Below are 23,354 nucleotides of genomic sequence, written 5' to 3' on the forward strand. Positions count from 1 at the left end.
GCTCCTAAGTCCTCTTTCTTTTCCACCCCCTCACCTTGTTTCTTGTACCAGACCTACTTATCAACTTCAAATCTAACGTAGCAAACCACATCATGCATCCTTCCCTTCCCGAGGTCCAGGCAACACTGTCATGCCCCTTCCTTCCATGCCCCGTCGATTTCTGGATATGAACTTAATGTTTACGCAGCCAGTACACTGAGTCTCCTGGAATGCTGAAATCATTGTTTATCTCATGTCTAACACTGAACCTAGCACATAGTAGATGCTCAAAATAAGCTGGCTGATGCACAATCTTTTCAACTTTCCAGACAACGTCTCACCCTTCTCCTTCCTTATCAGCTCTCTCTGCACAGCAGCTCTGTTCTCCATCTCTTACAACTGTTCTTCCATTATTTCCTCTAACTTATACTCTTCTTTCCTTCTTCATTGTCAGAAGAGAAAGAGGACACACTTGGAAAGTGAGAAAAAAAAAAAAAAAAAAAACCCTAGCCAGGATTTCTCACTAATAACTTTTTTTTGGGGGGGGCTACCCTGTGCATTGTAGGATGTTTAGTAGCACCACTGGCCTCTATCCACCAGAAGCCAGTAATACCCCTGCCCACAAATGTCTCCAAAATGTCCCCCTCAGAGGCATAATCTCCCCTGATTGAGAACCAGTGCCCTAGACTGACTTTGCTTGGCTCCATCAGGAAGCAATAGGGAAAGGCTGATGGATAATCTCTTGCACTGACTTTCCTCCAGGTGAAAAATGACAAGGGAAGAAAATTCAGACTATATCAGTTTACTGTTCAGGGAGTGTGTGGCCAAGAAACATAGGCTGGAGTGACACTTCAAGGAAGGAAAGTACTCCATGGACCCAAGATGAATCCATTTTGTTATATATCAGAGTTCCAGATTTCAGGATTCATTTGTATTAATATTTTCCCAAGCTTCATTTATTTAGTGCCACTGAAATGACCTGCTAGAGGGATGCAGGATACAGCAGTTTAATGCTATTAAATCCATTTCAAATCTTTTTTTGAAAAAGAGACAGTGTTTAAAATTAATAAACTGACTAAAGCATTAAACTATAAGTAGAAGGGAGGGGAGGAACCACATAAATTGCACAGGAAACCAGGACATCTTGGGATGAGAAAGAAGAAGGGACAGAACCCCAGCACAGTACCCACCTGTGGTCGACACGACGTTCTCGGGGCTTTCACTGCAGAGTTTGGACAACAGACTGGTTTTGCCAGAGCCTGTGAGGCCTATGCAAACCAGGTCATATTCTGGTCGTGCAGGTGGTGGTCCCTTGCAGCAAAGTGCTCTAAAACACTGCCAAAAGAAGGGGGGAAAATGTTCCTTTAAATGAGAGTGTGGAAATAAACCTTAGTCACATTTACAATGACTGACTAAGTATTAAAAAGTAATTGAATAAACTATTACCTATAAGGAAGAAAATGGTAACTTTAGAACAGTGAAACCTAGAGACACCACTCTAGCCAAGTGATCAAAGTTAACATCCTTAGTTATGAAATGTTTTTCTACTTCATGGCTGCCTTCCTGCTATGGCAGGTGCACTGCAAAAAGCATGACATCATCCCACAGCTTTCCTGCCAAAACCACACAATCTGAATCTAAGCATGAGGAAACCAGATAAAGCCAATCTAAGGAGTATTCCATAAGGCAACTGGGCTGTTCTCCTCCAAAATACCAACTTCTTAAAAGTCAAAGAAAGACTGAGGAACTGTTCCACGTTAAAGAAGACTAAAAAGACATAATAAAAATGCAGTACATCTTGGACTGGATCCTAGATCAAGAAGGAAAAAAAAAAAAGCCATAAATGACATTATTGAGACAATAAGTGAACACTGAATATAGACTGCATATTAGATAAGAGTACTGTATAAGGTTAAATTTCCTGAATTTAATCAATGTACTGTGGTTATGTAAGAAAAATCATTGTTCTGAGAAAATATTCTAATTATTTATAATACCTCTAAGTATTTAGAGGTGAAGGGTCTTGATGTCCAAAATTAACTGGCTCAGAAAAATTCTAAATCTCCAACTCCATCTTTATCTGGTGAGGACAGTGATAAAGTCAACATGGCAAAATGTTAATGACTAGTGATGCTGAGTGAAGAGAATAGAGGAAAATTCCTTATTCTGGTCTTACCACTGCTATTATTTCAAAATACAAAGATTTTTAAAGTCATTAAATACAGTCTCTGTATATACCATTGCCTTTCTGGCCTTTGTTAAATTCTGTTTCAGGTCAACCAACCAGGGTACTATGAACTGTAGTATAGTTTGTGCACTGCACAAACCTGTTTGCTCACTGCACAAACCTGTTTGCTCTGCAAGAGTTAAAGACAAGGGGATCTGGGCCAGGCACGGTGGCTCACGCCTGTAATACCAGCACTTTGGGACCAGTCTGGCCAATGTGGTGAAACCGCGTCTGTACTAAAAATACAAAAAAAAAAATTAGCCAGGCATGGTGGCAGGCGCCTGTAATCCCAGCTACTCAGGGGACTGAGGCAGGAGAATCACTTGAATTTGGGTGGCAGAGGTTGCAGTGAACCAAGGTCACACCACTGCACTCCAGCATGGGCAACAAGAGTGAGACTCCATCTCAGAAAAAGCAAGGAAAGCAAGGAAAGAAACAAAGGAAAGAAAGGAAAGAAAGGAAAGGAAAGGAAAGGAAAGGAAAGGAAAGGAAAGGAAAGGAAAGGAAAGGAAAGGAAAGGAAAGGAAGGAAGGAAGGAAGGAAGGAAGGAAGGAAGGAAGGAAGGAAGGAAGGAAGGAAGGAAGGAAGGCAAGAGGATTTGGGAGACAGGGTATCATTTGTGCAGCTTTTGATCTTTCTACTTATCCATAAGGGCCAACGATGTGCCAGCTTATAGAGCCCAAAACATTTAGACCCTGAATGATTCATGAGAGAAAGAGGGAAAGGGGGAAACAGGGAGGAAAGAAGGCAGATCTACTCACTTCTGGGTCATCTGGAGATCATGAGAGAAGAGACCTATAAAAAAGTCTGTTGATTCATCTCACTTAGATAAAATCTGAATCCTAATTGGCTGTCATACTCTCGTAAATGAAGCTTGATTATCTCTCTCCCTCATTTCTCACATCTAATCAACAAATCCAGTTCATATGACCTTTGAAGTAGCTCTAGGATCTGTCCACTTCTGTCCAGCCCAGGCCATCATCACCTGGACAACATCAATATCCTCCCACTAGGTCCAGTATATTTGCGCTTGTGCCCCCTATTCTCCACACTGCAGCCACTGGATTGCTTATAAACAGAAAATCTGACCATACGTGCTTAAGCCATCCCAGTGACTTTGCCCAGCTCTCCAGCCCAAACCCTTACCATGGTCTACCCCACACTCCATGATATGCTCCAGCCAAGCTCACAAGCCTCATTGCCCTCACTCCCCTAGATCCTCCAGCCATTCCCTCTCTTACCTCAATTGAGGCATCTAATATGCGGTTCCCTCTTTCCCCTATTCTGGACTTAGCCAACACCTCATCAATTTTAGGTTTCAACTTAATCATCCAGTCCTCAGGGCAGTCTCCTCCAATCCTAAGATTGTGTTAGCAATTCACGTCAAGCTCCACAGGGCTTTTGTAAATTCATTACACAGACAATTGTAGTTTCTTATTAGTCACCAGCCTGTAAGAACCATGTCTGTCCCCCTTCATCTCAGTACCCCCAGTGTCTAGCAGAGAACATGGCATAGAATCTACCCTCAGCAGATAATTGTTGAATGAAGAATGAACGACACTTAAATTTTACCTAAGCAAAGAAAAAAGAAAACATAGAGACTAATAGGATGCTTGATCTATGCTCTCTGGGCCCTCCCCGCTTCAAGAAAATAATGTCAAAATTAGAAACCCTTGACTTTTTCACTTTACTTCAATGCCATTAGTTAGCCTAGTTCCCTAAATAGTGGTTTTGGTGTACACGATCAACTTTCTTGGTAAATTAGAGCTTCTTTTTGTCCTAGATTCACTTTTCCTCCATTTTCAAGAGGTTCTGCCTGCTTCTGGTAAACAATTCTATGACCCATATTCTTCGTGGGTTTATTCACGTTAATTGTATTTCCTCTCAGTCTTTTCAAGCCTGAGGAGTCCTACTTATTTCAGTCTGTCTTCATCCTATGAGATGTTCTTCTCTGACCTTCCTTTAGTTCCAGCACACCCTCTCCCACAAGATTAATGACCATAACTACTAAGAGCATTCTAGACGCCAACACATCGTGTTGTGGATTCATATGAAGGCTGGCTGATACTGTCTGACTTTTACAAGCTTTTTTATAAAGTCTGTCTCCCAGACTCAGAATGAGAGTTTTTCTCAGAGATAGGTTTATTTATGTATGTATCTATTCCCTCAAAGATGGCCACTGGCTAGCAGCTGTTCAGACTTCGAAAAGGTCTTCCACATTCAATTAGGACAAACAATAAAACTAGTCACACAGTTTCTTTTACTGGGCTGCTTTGGTCTTGTTTGGGGTTCAAGGAGAAGAGATACCATTCCTGCTCTAGAGGCCCTCATTCTCACTCAGCTCCTTCCTCTGGACTATCTCCTGGAGGAGGGCTGGCCTAACTATCATAAATCTTAAAATATCGAATGAAACTGTATGTAACTGATTGCTAGAGCATCCTGCTTAAATTATTCATGACATTATCACTCATATTTTTGCCAAACACTCCAGAATTTCATCTTCATGTTCTTTTTAAAATCCAGAGTATAAAAACTTTGTAGCCAACTCCATTCTATTTCACCTGTTTATTCTAGATCACCTAAGGCACTTCTGACATAAAAGATGATTTCATAATGATAGCAGTGATATTCTACTCCACTGTCTTTTCTCTTCTCTTTTTTTCTTTTCTCCAGATGGAGTTTTGCTCTTGTTGACCGGTGCCTGGGCTGGAGTGCAATGGCACAATCTCAGCTCACAGCAACCTCCACCTCCCGGGTTCAACTGATTCTCATGCCTCAGCTTCCTGAGTAGCTGGGATTACAGGTATGCGCCACGACGCCTGGCTAATTTTTGTATTTTTAGTAGAGACGGGGTTTCACCATGTTGGCCAGGCTGGTCTCAAACTCCCGACCTCAGGGGATCCACCCACCTCAGCCTCCTAAAGTGCTGGGATTACAGGCGTGAGCCACCACGCCCAGCCTTCTCTTCTCTTTTTCTCAAAACGATCTCTCTCTGTCGGCCAGGACGGAGTGCAGTGGAGCAATCTCCAGTCACTGCAACCTCCAAATCCCAGGCTCAAGCAATCCTCCCACCTCAGCCTCCTGAGTAGCTGGGATTACAAGTGTGCACCACTGCACCCAGCTAATTTTTGTATTTGTAGAGATGGGGTTTCACCATGTTGCTCAGGCTGCTCTCCAACTCCTGAGCTCAGGCGATCCACTCACTTCAGCTTCCCAAAGTGCTGAGATTACAGGCGTGAGCCACTGAGTCTGGCTTCTCTTCCCTTTTTATATTCTCACCAGTGATGTCATCTCCAGTCCCATGGTTTCAATCATATAACTGAATGACATAAAGACATCCAACGTGACATCTCCCCCTGCACCTCCCCAAGCTCTTTCTCAAAGTCCAGGCTCTGTAGTTTCAGTTGTTCTATAAGAACCCAAACCAAAACTGAATAAAACAAAAGCCTCTCCACAAAACCACAGGCTATGGAACTTAAAATCTAGATTGATAGTTATTACAAGGCAAAATCTTCTAAATAAATCACAGACTCTTAGAAATCAACATGTATTTGAAATGACGGAATAAATCATCCTATGGGTAACAGGAATAGTGTCAGATTTTGAGTCAACAAGATAAAACTTTTAAGGGTATGCTACTTCCAATGGGGAAGGAATGGTCATGTTTTCTGAGTCAGTTCCTAAAAACTGTAAAGAGTTTTCATTTGTTTTTTGTTTTAAAACTTAATGAAGCTTTGGATCCTATAGTCAATTTACTTAAAATTACTCATTTTGGCCTCTAGACTATACTGTACCAAAGTTCATTGTATGTGTCTCCTACAGCAGCTCTTGCATTGTTAAGAGTAAGCCCTTTTCACTGTCATACAATGCAAAACACAATGCTGTCGGCAGCCCTGACAGCAAGCGGCAAACTCAGGCCTCATTCCCAGGCCAGACACTAAGGCATTGTGTAACTCTGCTCAAGCCTCATAAACCTATCCATGCTTCAGTTTCCCCATGATTAACCAGTAACGTTTTAACACTCTCTGCTACTTCCTTTCTTCAGGAGGATGTTATGAGGCCTGGGTGCAATACATTATGCTACTAAGAAAGGCACTATATGGGTAAATAACTGCTCATCACGATGTTCATTTTCCCAAGGTATCTTAGGTGACAGTTAGCTTCCTTAGACAAGGGCCTGGCCGCCCAATATACAGCCCAGACTGTAGTACTTCTAATAGCCCACAGCAGCCTCCACATGCTCCATTCTATCCCAGTTCAGCCCAAGACACTAAACACACACCACCCGTCCCCAATCCCCTGGTAGCAGCAAATAGAGAACAGAGCCAGTCTGAATATAAGTATACCCTCTGGGGGACCGACCAAGGTCATGGTCTCCATTGCCTAGACTGCTTCAGCTCACAGGCCTTTTCACACGGGGACAGTCATGACTCGGTCTTTTTTAAAAGAACCCAGTGTATCTACCATATTATGTCAGGACACAGGATGTTTCCCCATTCTGTGTACCCACAAACTTCTAGTGCTGTATTTGAAGAAACGGTGTGCCTAGGTCTTGAGAGAGGGCAAAGACCAGAATCACCAGTAATAAGTGACTATATCGTAGACTTTGGACAAATCATATAATCATATAGTCAACAGCCAAAATAATAGATTAGCTTAAAAGCAGAGGCAAACCCCTTAGAAATATGTGCTTAAAAAGGAAGGTGACTACAAATATTGGAAAGAAATGAAAGCAAACGATAAAATTACTAGAGTAAAATAAGGACTGGCATTTCAGTCTGATGACCTAGCACTAAGACAGCAAGATGATCTTAAAATGTCCCCATTTGTGTTGGGAACAGAAAGAAGGTATTTATTTCCCGAAGAGTGCCAGACATTTGGTAGGTCTAGCAGAGCACTGTACACAATTGGTACTTGATGAATAACCCCTCATGTCAACATTGCAAAGCACTAATTAAGCATTTAATTGTACATTTCATTTTCCTCTATATTTCTACCTTAATGACTCCAGCTACCCTCCAAATCACCACTATTCCTTCATATGATCTGAGCACTTAACGTTTCTATGCCACCCTGTTCCTGTGCACACAGAATAAAAGTTCCTCCCTATTTTCCTACTTGGCAAACTCCTACTCAAAGTTCTGTTTAAAGGGCACCTCCTCTGAGAAGTCTTCAATTTTCTCAGAGAGAAATAACCCTTTCTTCCACTTCTTGGTCCTGTACACACACTAGCACTACAGTTAATACCAGCCACATGTATTCTTTTCTAAGATTCACTGGCTGATAGAAATATGCACATAGACGCAAAGGCATATCCATTCTTGGTCCTATTATAGGTTCAAAAAGCTTAATTTTACAGCTACCAAGGGGTGGCCAGGCACCAAAACAGAGCAGCAAAGTTGTCCTACAAATATGTGTTCCTAGATGAGAATCTAGCTCAAAATCCTCCCACTTTGGCACTGGCCCCTGCATTGCCAGTATTTCCTACCATCCTGTTTCGCTAAATTCCCAGCCCTTTGGGACATGGCATTTGTTTCAATTGATGCTCTGTTTTTCATCATGAATACATGATTTTATTCTGAGCATGATTTCAATTTGATTGAAGCTCTGTATAGTTGCTGGAAACTTTTCTTCAGTCGGCTTCGGGACCTCCCCACAGCCACACTACCCAAGCCCCACACTGTTTCCTTCTCATTTCAATACTGGTCTCGCCAGACAGAAACACAAGCTCTCCTGTGACAGCTCACCAGGTCTTTTTCTATGTGGCCCACGGGTGGGGCCAAGCACTGCACTCAATAAATACTTGTTAGATTAACAAAACATCCATGAGTTGGTACCTAAAGGGAAGAGAAAAATCACCCATAATTTTAAGTGGATATATTTCTCACATAGTTGGCTTCCAAACCAAAAAGAGGCAGCTATTCATTCTGACCCTTCTCCAACTCTCATAATGAAGAAAAAAAAGCTTCTAAAAATAAGTCAATTTCTAGACGTGTTTTCTAACACTAAGCATTGTTCAATGCGTAAAACATTAAGAAGTGCTTAAATATCTAAAATGACTTGATTTAGAACAAAATATTTTCCAGGTCAGTAACTGTCAGATATGGCTCTGTCTTTTGAAAATGTAAACCCCATACAAAATACAACACGCTACAAAATGTGTTACAGGATTTGTCAGAGTTGCTTGAGCTCTGTAGGAGACACTGGGGACAGGTGTCCTCATAAATTAAAAATAAAACCATATTGAACACCAGATATAAGTGACTTATGGGTATTAATGTATCCATTCCCTAAAAAGTACTATATGATTTCAATTTAAAGAGGAGGAAACTGAGGCTCAAAGAAGTTAAGTAACTTGCCTATGTGGAACAGGATTCAAACCCTGGCAGTCTGGCTCCTGAGCTGTTTTCCAAACTTCTGCAATGATAAGCCTCTAATTTCCAAGGGCATGTCACGCAAAGGAAACTTTAGATCCATTCTGTGTAGATAGAGGGCAACACAGAGATAAGAAAATGTACCAGAGAGCTATTAAGTGGCAGAGCTGGGGTTCATGGCAGAGCTAGGGTTTGAGTCAGGGTTATTCCACTCCAGAGCCCTGGTTCATGCCCTCAAGTCAGGGATCAGAGCATCAAAAGTGGGGTGTTCTGTTCTTTTGAGGGGGTGAAGGAGTGCTTTAAGTAAGTTTGCCTGTGTAACTGAAGAGAAAAACACCGGGCAAAGGAAGTCGAAGATACAAGTCTTTGTATTGCTTCTTTACTTGTACCAGCAGGTTTATGGCTAAAGTATCTCTCATTCCAGGCAAAAGGGACCTGCAGCTCTCTTGGAGTTAGAGGAGCTGGGTGAGAAATAGCATCATTAAGGTTCTTGCCCTGCTGAATTAGAGAGCAGGGGAGGAAGAGGAGAGGAGATTGACTGGGATGGAAGAAAAGCGGGTACCAAAGTCCTGCTGGCTTCTCTCTTTCACACTGTTTGCTTCTTTCATTTAACCCTTTTCTGTCCTCTGGAAAGGACAAAACTTATGTATTAAGAGAAGCCAGTCAGGTGCGGTGGCTCACGCCCGTAATCCCTGCACTTTGGGAGGCCAAGGTAGGTGGATCATTTGAGGTCAGGAGTTCGAGACCAGCTTGACCAACGTGGTGAGACCCTGTCTCTACTAAAAATACAAAAATTAGCCAGGCATGGTGGTATGTGCCTGTAGTCCCAGCTACTCAGGAGGCTGAGGCAGGAGAATTGCTTAAACCTGGGGGACTAAGGTTGTAGTGAGATGAGATCATGCCACTGCTCTCCAGCCTGGGCGACACAGCGAGACTGTCTTGAGAAAAAAGAAAAAAGAAAAAAAAGAGAAGCCCATGTGAGCTGCAGAGATTTCCAATCCTAAGCATAGCAGTAAGGAAAAAATCTCTTTTGAAACAGCCTCAAATTATATGCATATATAAGTTACACCTTAAAATATATGTGTATATAAATTATATCTCAATAAAGTAAAATAAATAAGCAAATACTAAATAAAATATGTTGGAGGAGAGTATAGGAGAAAATATATGAATAAACTAGGTTGTGCAGAAAGGCATGTGAAGGAGAAGGTCTATAATGAGCATGCAATCTCTCAGCTAATCCTATCTTTCTAGTTGTAAGAAGAGAAACAAAAATCAAATATGCTTCGATGTCTTAGGGTGACTACTGGTTCTTGCAAACAAGTTCAAAATGGCATCTATAGCAAGAGAAATAATAAACAGGGCAAGGGAGTGCTGTGAAGAGGCCCCTGGCTGCCAGACGGAAGACTTCTCCATGTTCCAAGAGCAACCTATGTTTTGAGGTGGAAATCCTGTCATCCTTTAAGACCCTAGTGGGAAAAAAAACAACAAATTGTTTTTACAGAAGGTGGGTCAAACCTTTCAGCCATGTGGGCTGCTGGGAGCACACAGATGAAGGCTTTGGACTGGAATTGTCCCAGGGCTGAGGCTTCTGGCCAATACATCACACTGCCTCAGGACACTAAGTCTGTCTTTGCCTTACCCTTTGTATTTCTCAATCCACATTCCTTTTTGGGGTGAAATACTCCATTATTTCTGCTTTGTTCTGGGCTGTCTCCTGTCTCTGTCCCTATTAACTCGTGGCAACAAAAGAAACAAACAGAAGCAGGGGATTTCATGCTTAGCAGCTATAGACATTGGCCTCACGGCTTTGCAGAGGGGCAGACATCTGAGACTTTGAATGGAAGAGAGTGCCGCTGCGCTGAACCAGACCCGGGGCCCACGTGGCTCCCAGTCTGCATCAGTCATCCCGATCAGTGGCTTTCAAGAGTCTCGGTATGTGGAATTCAAGATGAACCAAAAGGGAGGTTTTAAAAGTTAGGGCATGTATCTGATGATTAGATTTAAAGAAATGAATTCAAGATTCTCATATAATTCCCAGCTATGCATAATTTCACATCTTCTCACACTGGAAATAGATCATAGGAATAGGATTTTTTTCTTTTACTAGGAAAGGAAACTAAGTAAAAAAATAAATGTTTCTTTTTAAAAAAAATCTAATTCTCATATTGTAATGGCTTGATGGGAAAAAATCAATTTGTATAATAACAGAATTAAGCAATAAAACCAGCAATAAAATACCCAGGCGTGAATGTCTGTAACGAGACCTAAGCTTTATATGCCACATTCACAAACATCTCCAAATCAGGGCCTCACCTAGGTCAGTTTCAGACCATGTACTACTTTTTCCTAAAGAGCAAAGTAATACAATTTAAAGGAAAGTGAATGAGAAACTAATGCATTTTACAGCAAATCTCTTTTTTTGGTGATTACCTGAACAGAACATTTCTAAACAGGAAGTAGGGCATAAAAATACACAAACACTTTTAACATTCCTTACCAAGGGCATTTTCTATATTTTATACACTTGAGAAGGGTCAGGACATGAAAACATTTAAAAGGAGCTAGGTGGCCGGGCACAGTGGCTCATGCTGGTAATCCCAGCACTTTGGGAGGTCAAGGGAGGATGATCACTTGAGGCCAGGAGTTTGAAACCATCCTGATCAACATAGCGAGACTCCATCTCTTCAAAAGAAAAATTTTAAAATTAGCCAAGTGTGATGGTGTGCACCTGTAGTCCCAGATCCTGGGGAGGGTGAGGCAGGAGGATTGCTTGAGCCCAGGAGTTCAAGGCTGCAGGGAGCTATGATTGTGCCACTGCACTCCAGCCTAGGCAACAGTAACAATGTCTTAAAAAAAAAAAAAAGAGAGAGAGAGAGAGCGCTAGGTTCCATAAGTAGACCCTCAAATGGATTTAAATATCACCACAAAAATCCCTAGGAGGAAAGATCTCAATAAAGTAGATTCTTTCCATTCTTTGTGCTTTTGGAACTGAAGCTAGAAAGGCTTATAACAAAAAAAAAAAAAAAAAAAAAAAAGGAAAACAAATCAAAATCATTTTTCTTGTAATCTCTAAAAGTGGAAATCCTATTCTATTCTTCACTTAACAATCTTTTAGGCTCCATAAAGATGGAGCTCAGTCCCACATATTCTACTAGTCACCAGTTCCTATGGATCTGTCCAACTTTGCCTCTACTATTTCCCCGTTCCTCCCGGACCCCAGTGCCTTTCTTTGTTCAGGACATCACCACAGTCCTTTGGATAACCACACTATCTTTTCTCCTAACTGGTGTCATTAGCTCAGGTCTTATCCTACTTCAATTCAGTCTCCAGAATACTATGTTTTTCCCCTGACTTAAAACTTTTCTATAGCCACCCACAGCTGTTGGGATAAAGTACAGACTCCTTATCCAGGCAGACAAGGAGCTTTATGATCTGACCTTTGCCTTCCTTTCTGGTGTCCAATAGTTATTATGCGGACCACGTGAAATAATGTCTATAACAGCTAAAACATGGTTTGACACACAAAACTTAATTGATAATAATATTAATCATTATTTTTCCCACCATACACATGGCCCTCAAGGCAATCATATGCACCTCCATGCAGTTTCTGATCCATTCTCTTTCCTGCTCTATGTCAGCAAAGGGGCTGACCCTCTGCTTACACATCCTTCCTCAGTATTTTCCTCTGGCTAGCTCTTAGTTATCCTTCAAAATTCAGCTCAATGATTATTTCTTGCAAGACAACTTTTGTGACCCTCAGACTGATTTAGATGACCTTCTCCAAACTCCCTGAGTACCTTTTCTATTTCACTGTCATAACACTCATCATTCTGTCAAGTACAGTTGATTTGCCATCCATCTTCCCCCGCTGGACTTAGAGCACTTGAATGCAGGCACTACTTTTAATTCAACTTTGGACCATGAGTATCTGACCAAGCCATGTGGCCGGATGTGCTCCTCAGTGATGTACGTGGCTATGATTAAAAGCATAGTTAGACAAGCCTGAAATCAAACCCTATGGCAATTAGGACAAGTTACTTCACTGACAGCTAATCTAGAAAATAGGGATCATCTCACAGGATTGCTGGGAGTAGCAAATAAGGTACTGTATACAAAATGCTCAGCACAGTACTCAATAATCAAGAGGTATTATTATCATCATGAGTGCTAATATTAGATTTTTCACTTACAATAGTGTTTTCCCAAAGAAAACTTATTTTTATGACCACACATTAGGGAATTCTTCTCACAGTAGATAATTAAAGATGATTCAGGATTTGGGCTTATTTTAACATCAATTTGGTCAAAGATCTGATATGATATGCCAAATCCTAATGGTGGCTAATGACATACAGGTAGCCCTTTTGGTTTGCAATAATAACAACAATTAAAGGGTCATAGTATGACATATAGTGGGACAATCATTGGATTTTTTTCTTCCTCTAAAGGTGAAAACCCCTAAAAACACACTTCCAAGGATTACTGGTCTATCCTACCAGTTAAATCAACTCTCTTTGAATATAAATTTCTATGTAGACCTAGACAAAAGCATAATAGAGCAGAAGTGTCCATAATCCCTGTACATCTTCAAGTCACATTGCTTTAACTGCTGACAAAGACAAATGTTTACTATGGTCTAGCGCGGAGAAGCCAATACAGTGAGCGAAATGCTATCTCGCCTCACACATCAGCACACGTGCCAGACAGGTTCTGATTGCAAAGTCTGTTATTGGTGATGAGAGAGGCAGAGAGGGCACAGCTGGATATTTCAGATCCACAGCTGAGCTGGCAGCAGTGGGAGTTCAAGTCATCTTCTCACTTGAAAAGCTGGAATGAATCTGTGAGAGTTATTTAAAGGTGTGCTTTATTAAAGAGGTACTTTCTGACTACTGTCAAACTTCACGAGCAAAAGCTGAACACATAGATAAAGGCAGATCTATGTGGGGTCACCTATTAGATGTCAACTGATCTCTTTCAGCACCCACAAATCACTTATTGAAAATGAAATACCAAAAAAAAAGTTTCCCTTCAAGATTAAATGTAGCATGTGGACTTAATTTACATTACTAATGCTTTTAGTATTTGCTTTATATTATTCCCTGAAATTAGCATGGGCACAAATGCCTTAAATTATGTTTCTTGAATTTATAGCCCGAATTATATAGATTATACAAGTACCATATACAGATTCATGAAGATATTAGACAGGCTCCATGGGCCTTATACATTTAACTAGAGCATTACTAGAATAGTCTCAGTAGCATTGACTTTTATTTTTTATTTTTTATTTTTTTGTCAAACAAAGCACTCACTCTATCAAAGGAGTTCTCAAACTACCAGGAAAATATGATACTTGAACATCCCAAGTGTTTCTTAAAAAGAGATATCCTCATTTTCCTTTTGTACAAAACAGGGTTCAGATTGCAAATAACAGAAAAGTAATTCATTGGAAGTATACTGATAATTCACAGAATTGATGAGAAGGCTAAAGAACGGCAAGAACCAAGGCATCCCAAGGTAACATTATTGTAAGTTTAGGAGTTGCCACTTATGCTAACTGCTTGCCACCCTGCACCAAACTCCACTGCAGCCACCAGAATGACATGAGAAGGCTCCAACCCCGTGCGGTGTGCCACTGAGCTGGAGTATCTAACCAGCCAAGCCTTGCTGGGTCTCATGCTGGGGCCCTGGCTACCAAGTTGTTGAGGAAAAAACTGCTGCCCCCTACCATCAGCAATGGAAGGAGGGAACCCTGATTCCAAGTTCTTGTGGGATTTTGTCCAAAGCAGGGCAGCCAAAACCAGTATCAACTATACATTTGGTCCACTGGCCCAACAGACAGCAGAACTTATCTAATACTACAACTGAAGGACATAAAACAGAACATATTTATTCATCTTCCAATTCCACAGACTGATTCTGACAGAATGTGCCAGAGTCTTGGGAATGGCTAAGAGTCAGTCTGAACCAAGGCAGGGGACAGGATGAGGGCTGGTAGAAAACCTGGAGTGAATTTTCCTGAGCAAACACATTTTGCCCTCTCAGTGTCCCACTTGTTATTTAATACTCAGCTCTCCTATTCTACGTGTACTCCCTTCTCCCTTTATATTTTCCTACTGATAAATTATTACATGTAAGAAGATGAGGCTGGCTGTGAATGTAGAGGAGGCAAATGCCTGGCAGTTCTTAAGTTCATACTTGCATATTTTTGCTTTCCTTTCACCTTCAATATCTTATATGGGAGAAAATGGGACAGGACATACTTGAAGCCATGTGTAGCACCTAGCTTTTGTTAATTAAACACAAAAACTCAGTGGGACAGTCTGAGCTATTGCTTGTCACTAGCAGTGTAGATAGATATAAACTCCTTAAGGATGTGTGACTAGCCATTCTTTTATTTCTTTCTTTTTAAAATAAAACCATTCCGGTTTTCAACACGTTTGTCTAAGTAAGGTACAATCCTTCAAGTCTCCCTTTTCCAATTTGCAAATCACACCATAATTGTAAAGCAACTGTTACAACAAGAACAAAAAAACTACTCATCTGGAACATGCAACAAAAAATAGAGCAATCATATTTATGGTTAGCAATAAATAACTAAAGGTCCTTGGCTAACAAACTCAGCTTTCCCAAAAGGAAAAAAAACCTGAAAGTTCACAGTAAACTATCATGTTAAGAAAAAGCAGTTGGGGAATGGGAGTGGGAGGTAAAGGATTAGGTAAAGGTATGTGTTTTATAGAAAAGGACATTAGGCCTCATTTGCTTGGTGAATCTGTGGAAATAATTTATGATATTCTATACAAGGAATTATGACTCCATCCTGAACAGACTGCTTATCTCCCCATGGCTCTTCATAAGCAAGAAAGGGCATGCTCATGACTCTTTGACTTTAGTGTTAACATTGATTTTATAATTACAATAATATTGGATACCAAGGTCCTCAAGGGAATTATTCATGGACAAATTAGAGACAATATTTGCCAGAGATAAAATATTCATCACCAACAGAGTACATAAAATGTATCTGAGAGGATCAGGGCTCACTTGGGACCTACACAAGCGGAATAAGACGTCACCAGAAAAATGCAAGAATTCTCTGATATGTAAAAATCTTAAACAAAGAATGTCAGTCTTAACAAATTCTGCACATACTAAAATAAGACCTCATCGTCACATAATCTGGGGGCATTCCGGTAGGGTGAGAATAAACAATTGCCCTGAAATTTTCTTAGAGGGCTTCCAAAGCAAATACATAACAAGGACCCCACAGCTCTCTTTTTAATCCTATTAATTTTAAATTTCTGACAAATTGCAAACTTCTCTTTGCCTAAGGGTTATGTCTCAAGCTAGCCATTTTTTTGTGCAATCTTTAAGGTTTTCTACGTATAGGTTCATATCACTGGCAAAGTCAACGTCCAAAAGTCAGTTGCATATCTGTACACTGATAATTAACAACCTGAAAAGGAAATTATGAAAATAATTCCATTTATAATAGCATGTAAAAGAATAAGACATTTAAGAATTAACTTAACCAAGAAGGTGAAAAGCTTGTACAATAAAAGCCACAAAACATTGCTGAAAGAAATTTAAAAAGATACAAATAAACGGAAATACATCCTATGTTCACGGACAAAACACAATAATGTTAATCTGTCAACACTAACCAAAGGGATTCAATGCAATCCTAGCAAAATCCAAATAATTTTTTATGGAAATAGAAAAACCCATCCTAAATTCATATGGAATCACAAATGACAAAACAATCTTGAAAACAAAGAACAAAACTGGAGCTAGACTCACACATCCAGATTTCAAAACAAACATACGGTAACAAAAAGAGCATGTTATTAGCATAAACGCAGACATATAGACCAATGAAATAGAATAGAGATCCCCAAAATAAACCTTTGCATGTATGGTCAAATGATTTTGGGCAAGGGTGACAAGACCATTCAATGGGAAAGAATGGTCTTTTCAACAAATGGTGCTAGGAAAACTGGATATGCACATGCAAAAGAATAAAGTTGGACCCTTACCTAATGCCATATACAAAAGTTAACTCCAAATGAATAAAAGCACTAAATGTAAGACCTAAAAGTATAAAAAACATAGAAACATAGAAAGTTCTTTCTTAGAAAAAACATAGGGCAAATGCTTCATGACTGAATTTGGCAATAATTTGTTGGACATGATACCACAGACACAGATGAAAAAAGAAACAATAGGCAAACTGGACTTTATCAAAACTAAAACATTTGGTACAACAAAAGAAAATGTCAATAGTGTAAAAAGGCAGTCCATAGAATGGGAAAAAATATTTGTAAATCATATCTGTAATAAGAGATCAATGTCCAGAATATGTAGAGAACACCTAACACTGAACAATAAAAAAAAAAAAAAAAACCTCTTTTCAAAAATGGACAAAGAATTTGAAAAGACATTCCTCCAAAGAAGACATACAAAAGGCTAATTAAGTATATGAAAAGATGTTCAATATCACTAATCATCAGGAAAATGCAAATCAAAACTACAGTGAGGGCCAGGTGTGGTGGCTCACACCTGTAATTCCAGCACTTTGGGAGGCAAGGCAGGTGGATCACTTGAGGTCAGGAATTTGAGAACAGCCTGACCAACACGGTGAAACCCCATTTCTACTAAAGATACAAAAAAATTAGCCAGGCGTGGTGGTGCACACCTGTAATCCCAGCTACTCAGGAGGCTGAGGCAGGAGAATTGCTTGAACCCAGGAGGAGGAGGTTGCAGCGAGCCAAGATCACCCCACTGCACTCCAGTCTGGGTGACAGAGTAAGACATTGTCTCAAAAAAAAAAAAAATTATGGTGAGATATCATTTATTAACACATCCATTAGGATGGCCACTATCTTGGTCTGTTCCTGTTGCCATAACAAAATACGTAATTTACAAAGAACAGAAGCTTATTTTCTCACAGTTCTGGAGGCTGGGAAGTCCAAGATCAAAGCACTGGCAGTTTGTGTCTAGTGAGGGCCTTCTGCTACATCTTCATATGGCAGAAGACAGAAGGGTGAAAAGGGCCTAGCTAGTTTTCTGGAAGCACTGGATAAAGGTATTAATCCCATTCATAAGGCCATAGCCCCCAGACTTAATAACTTCCTGAAGGCCTCACCTTTTAATACCATCACATTGGGTCTTAGGTTCCAACATATGAATTTTGGGGAGGACATGCACATTCAAATCATAACAGCTACTATCAGAATAATGGAAAATAACAAGTGTTGACAAGGATATGGAGAAATTAGAACCCTGTACACTGCTGGGGAGAATGTAAAATGATACAGCAACTGTGAAAAACAATATGGCAGTACCTCAAAAAATTAAAAGTAGAATTATCATCTGATCCAATAATGCCATATCTGGGTATATACCCAAAAGAACTGAAAGCAGGATCTGGAAGAGTTATTTGTACACTCATGTTCATAGCAACATCATTCATAACAGCTAAAGCACGGAAGTACCCTATATGTCCATCAACAAATAAACGGATAAGCAAAATGTGATATAGACATATAATGGATTATTATTTAGCCATAAAAAAGAAGGAAGTTCTGACACATGTTACAGCATGTTTCAACCCTGAGGACATAAGACTAAGTTAAATAAGCCAGCCAGCCATAAAAAAGACAAACACAATTTGACTCTACTTACATAAGACAGAATTAGTCAAAGTCATAAAGACCAAATGTAGAATGGTAGTTACCAGGAAACAAGGAGGGGGATACAGAGAGTTATTGTTCAATGGGTATAGAATTTCGGTGTTACAAGATGAAAACGAGTCATGAAGATGTATGGTGGTGATGGTGGTGATATAATATTATAAATGTATTTAATACCACTGAGCTGCATACTTAAAAATAGTTAAGATGGTGAATTTTATATGTATTTTACAAAACTAAAAAAAATTTTTTGAAAAAAAAATCCCACAACGATTTATAACTCATCCCAAACCTATTCCTCCTGAAACTTTCCTCCTTAGTTAACAACAGCTCCATTTTCTCAGTTGCTCAGGCCAAAAACTCTAGAATAATCCTTGGCACCTCTTTTTCTCTCAAACCACACATCCAATCAATCAGAAAATTCTGTCAGCAATAGCTTCAATATATATCCAGACTCCAACTACTTCTCACCACCTCTACCCTTACCACCCCAATCTAAGCCACCATCGTCTGTTGCTTTGATTATTCCAAAAGCCTCACACTGGCTTCCTGCTTTCACTCAAACCTCCCTATAGTCTATTTACAGCACAGTAGCCAGAGTTATCCTGTTAACATATGTCAGACCAAGTCTCTTTTCCACTCAGAATACTCCAAAGGCTCCCATCTCACTCAGGCTAAAAATGGAAGCCCTTATAGCAGACTGAAAGGTCCTATAAAAATCTGCCTCTTTCCTCCTTCCTCCCTGACTCCTAATTATTTCTATGACAACATCTACTATTTCTTCCCTCAGTCAGTTGCTCCAAGCAAACTGGCCTTCTTGCAGTTCCTGGCCCACGCTCGGTAACATCCAACTTCAGGACCTTGGTACTTGCCATTCCCTCTGCCTAGAAATCTCTTGCCCTAGAATACACATGATTCATAGTCACTCCTTTATGTTGTTTGGGTCTCTACTCACATATCACCTTTTCAGTGAGACCTGCCCTGATCACTTTTAAAAATTGCACATGTACCCTAGAACTTAAAAGTATAATTTAAAAAAAAAAAAAAAAAAAGGGCCAGGCACGGTGTCTCATACCTGTAATCCCAGCACTTTGGGAGGCCAAGGCGGGCAGATCACAAGGTCAGGAAATCGAGACCATCCTGGCTAACACAATGAAACCCCGTCTCTACCAAAAATACAAAAAATTAGCCAGGCGTGGTGGCAGGTGCCTGTAGTCCCAGCTACTCGGGAGGCTGAGGCAGGAGAATGGCGTGAACCTGGGAGGTGGATCTTGCAGTGAGCCAAGATCGCACCACTGTACTCCAGCCTGGGTGACAGAGCGAGACTCCGTCTCAAAAAAAAAAAAAGTCAGGAAAAAAAAAAAAGTGCAACCTTTCCTACCACAACATGTTCTATCCCCCTTATGTTTTCCCACAGAACTTACTGTCTTCTTAGTTACTCAGTAATTTACTTATTTATTTGTTTATTGTCAGTCTCCCCTCACTAGAACGTAAGTCCCTTGATGGCAAGATTTTTTACAATTGTTTTATTGAATTATTTCCTAACCTTTTACATCTGACAGAGGTTGATGGAATTCTGTATTCTAGCCACATTTTTCTTGAATGGAAGGAACATACATCCTTTTCAATCACATTCTATTAAATTTGGCAAATCTTATACTTTTATGTGACTCCTGTGTTTTGTCTTCCTCTAGAATTATAACACTAAGGTCATGCTAATGACGAAGAGTTGGGGTGGGGGTGGGTCTAGACAGAGTTTTACTTTCTAATCTTTATAAGAAGACACAAGAGGAGAAACCAGTCTTTTGAGAGAAAAAACAGAAAACGTAAGTGTCACGGAAGTAAGAAAACTTAAGTGTTTCAAGAGGGGGGAGGTAAACCACTAAGATGAATGCTTCTGAGTAGTTAGATCAGAACACACAGATAACCATTGTATCTGGGAATATGGAGGATATCGGTGATCTTCACCAGCACCATCTTTCTGGGGTGGTAAAGACAGAAATCAAGGGTATGTATTTAGGTCCAGTGATACTCTTCATTTGACATGTTTCACATAGGATATTCCTTCCATTCCCAGGGCTTCAACTATTCTGATGACTTCTGAATCCCATATCTGCTTCAACGTCTCATTCTGCAGAGCCAAACTAGAGTTTTTAAACTTCCTGTTAAACATCTCTATCTAGATATCCCTTCGGTACTCTCAAACTAATAAAAATCCAAACTCAGTATCAATCCTACCACCCACGAAAGAAACTTCTTCCTTTTTTCTATATTTCCTGTTTCAGTAAATTGCGGCATCATCCAATCCATCACCCAAAGCTTATCCTCAATCCTGTGTCTCACAATGTCCAAAATTGATGCAAGTCTCCTATTTGTATTGATTTCACCTCTTAAATGTTTCTGTAATACTCTAATCCAGGGGACCTCAACCCCCAGGCAGTGAACTGGTACTGGTCCATGGCCTGTTAGGAACCAGGCCTCACAGCAGAAGGAGAGCAGCAGGAGGGCAAAGGAGCACTGTGGCTTGAGCTCCGCTTCCTATCAGATCAGCTACAGCATTAGATTCTCATAGAAGCAGGAACCCTACTGTGAACTGCACATGTGAAGGACCTAGATTGCTTATGAGAATCTAATGCCTGATGACGTGAGGTGTAACAGTGTCATCCTGAATCTATCCCCTCTACCCCAGTCGATGGAAAAACTGTCTTCCACAAAACTGGTCCCTGGTATCAAAAAGCTTGGGAGCCTGTGCTCTAATCTATTCCTATTGTTTTACAATAAAGCCTTCATTATTTTTATGCCAGAACTATAACTACTTCAACTTATGTATTCTACCTAGCTCAATAAATATTTGTTGATTTCCTGAAATAGCTCATATGGCTCTGTTATAAATTACTCAGATCTAGGTTTATAAAATTAATGCTGTCCCTTAGAAAGCTTGGTTGAACTTTTAAAAAAACAAACTGAATAATTGGGGGCTGGGATATCATGAATGATAATAACTGTAAATAAAAACATACCAAAACAGAAAGTTCTGTTGGACGTGGGTGTCCCCTGGGAGACTATGGTAGCGAACACTAAAATCCTAATCGCCATGCATTGGAATTATTCTGACTATTACTTTCTTTAGTCCCTTCTTATCCACCCAGTCTTCTTTGACAACATGTTTCCCCTTCATAATTTAGCTCTATACTGTCTAAAAGCTGTAACTTCAATCGAAGAACCTAAGCATTTTTAAAGCAAACAAAATACACGACATAAATTATTATCAGAGGCATGGGCCCACTGAGATGTTCATTTTGAACAAGAAGAGATAAGTCATTCCTGGGAGAACACAGGCAAGGATAAGAGATTATTCAAGCCTAATATGCAAGGCTCCTCACCTCTCCGTCATTTTTATGAGACCCACAACATAGTCTTAACCCCAATAACCTCCATAGGGCCTCACCAAGAAAGGACAGAAAAGACCTCAGAATTATTTTGGCCCTAAAACATTTTTGAATCAAGCTAGAGAAAGTTATGAAACTCACAGTTGTCATACTTGACTTGCATCCAGAAACACAATTCAAATGAAGCATGTAGTCTAAATGGTTGATAGTTTTCAGCTGGCTGTACTTTCCAGCCACCTAAAATGAAAAATCTAATCTCACTCTAATAAAAATCTTTGACCTGGCAAAAAAAGAAACATATACCTTTGTGGTAAAGTGAGGAGAGGAGGGAGGTAACAGAAATGGTAGAATGACTTTACAGGGTTTTGACTTTTAGACACCAATATTTATAGATTAAAAACTGTCTGAAAGGTTAAGCTTGGAAAGAATCTACTTCAGATACCTGATACAGCACAGGCACAAAATGAACCCTGTTTCATCTAACTTGTACCACGGGAGAATTTTACCTTTAGCTTTACCAACTTCCCAAGAGGACTTCTACTCATGTTCCTTAAAATCCCAAAGGTCTGTGTAGTGACGTATCCCACAAAGAGTAGGGTGTCCCAGTCCTCCTCTACTAGTAGATGGAAATGACATGGAGATATCGCGAGACACTCAGGATGTTTATTTACTCAGAAAGTAAATCTATGTTCCTTTTGTCCAACAGGCAATATTATTCTTATTTCTCAAGGCCCAAGGTCCGTAACTACTTCTCCCCACTTAAGGTTTACACTACATTCTGTATTCTCAAAATACTTAATTAATGTTGCTAATGTGCTACGTACTTAACTACGTACAAGCCAAATTAAGCCACCTGTGGTCAATATATACCTGGACAGCAAGGTTCAAGATAGATCCTATATTCAGACTATCATCAATGCAAATACAGAAAAAAATCAATCCAGACTTTACTGTATTCATCCTTTATTCATTAGGAATCATGCAAAAAGCTCACATAAGAATTTTAAAAGGTTACAAAACATGGTAATAGTGTAAATAGCTACAACAACAACTGAAGGCCCCACAGTCATTTCACAAGCTAAAGAAGGAAATAATTTGCTCTTTCCACTAATCTGACAGTTGGCCCAACCTCTGATAGTTCAGGAGATCTTTTTTCTGTTATCTCTAGTCCACTTATAAGCATGTATGAGGACACACACTTAATTTGTTTTTCTCTGTTTTTTTCTCATGTCTAAAGTAATACTTGGAATGAATAAGTTGATCAATCAGAAATGTGCAAAGGAAAAAAGAAATGTCCTGTCATATTCAACCCTCTTAGAGATAGATGATCAGTGTTCAGTCCTTCAACTTTTCTATGCATATGCTAATATATATGCCTTTCTCTTTTCTTTTTTTAGTACAAAAATGGAATCATAATATGCATACAGTTATACAACTAGCTCATTATTTTTCTGACAACTATGTATTAGTCCCATTTTAGGATAAGAAAACAGACCCAAAGAATAGGTGATTTGGCAAAGGTGACTCAGCTAATAAGTGATGGAGTGGGAATCAAGACCAGAAATCTGACTGTAGAGTTTGACTGCTCCCCTTCCAAACAGCGGAGAAGCTGTAGCCCATCTTCTCCTGTGTGCTATCAAGCAAACCTGTGCTATTCTGATGAACATGCTAGCACATATTCATCAAA

General features: G+C 39.9%; 1 protein-coding gene across 4 annotated transcripts in view; it reads right to left on the reverse strand.

The window, feature by feature from the left end:
- The window catches only part of ARL15 (ADP ribosylation factor like GTPase 15), a 441,654-nt gene that overhangs the window by 299,374 nt on the left and 118,926 nt on the right, over positions 1 to 23,354 (reverse strand). For all 4 annotated transcript variants that reach the window (XM_015140047.3, XM_078004127.1, XM_078004125.1 and 1 more), the window contains 1 exon segment: positions 1,170 to 1,314. In XM_015140047.3, the coding sequence (XP_014995533.1) occupies positions 1,170 to 1,314 (145 nt within the window).

Source organism: Macaca mulatta, chromosome 6 (genome assembly GCF_049350105.2).
Source record: "Macaca mulatta isolate MMU2019108-1 chromosome 6, T2T-MMU8v2.0, whole genome shotgun sequence".
In the NCBI taxonomy this organism is placed as follows: domain Eukaryota; kingdom Metazoa; phylum Chordata; class Mammalia; order Primates; family Cercopithecidae; genus Macaca; species Macaca mulatta.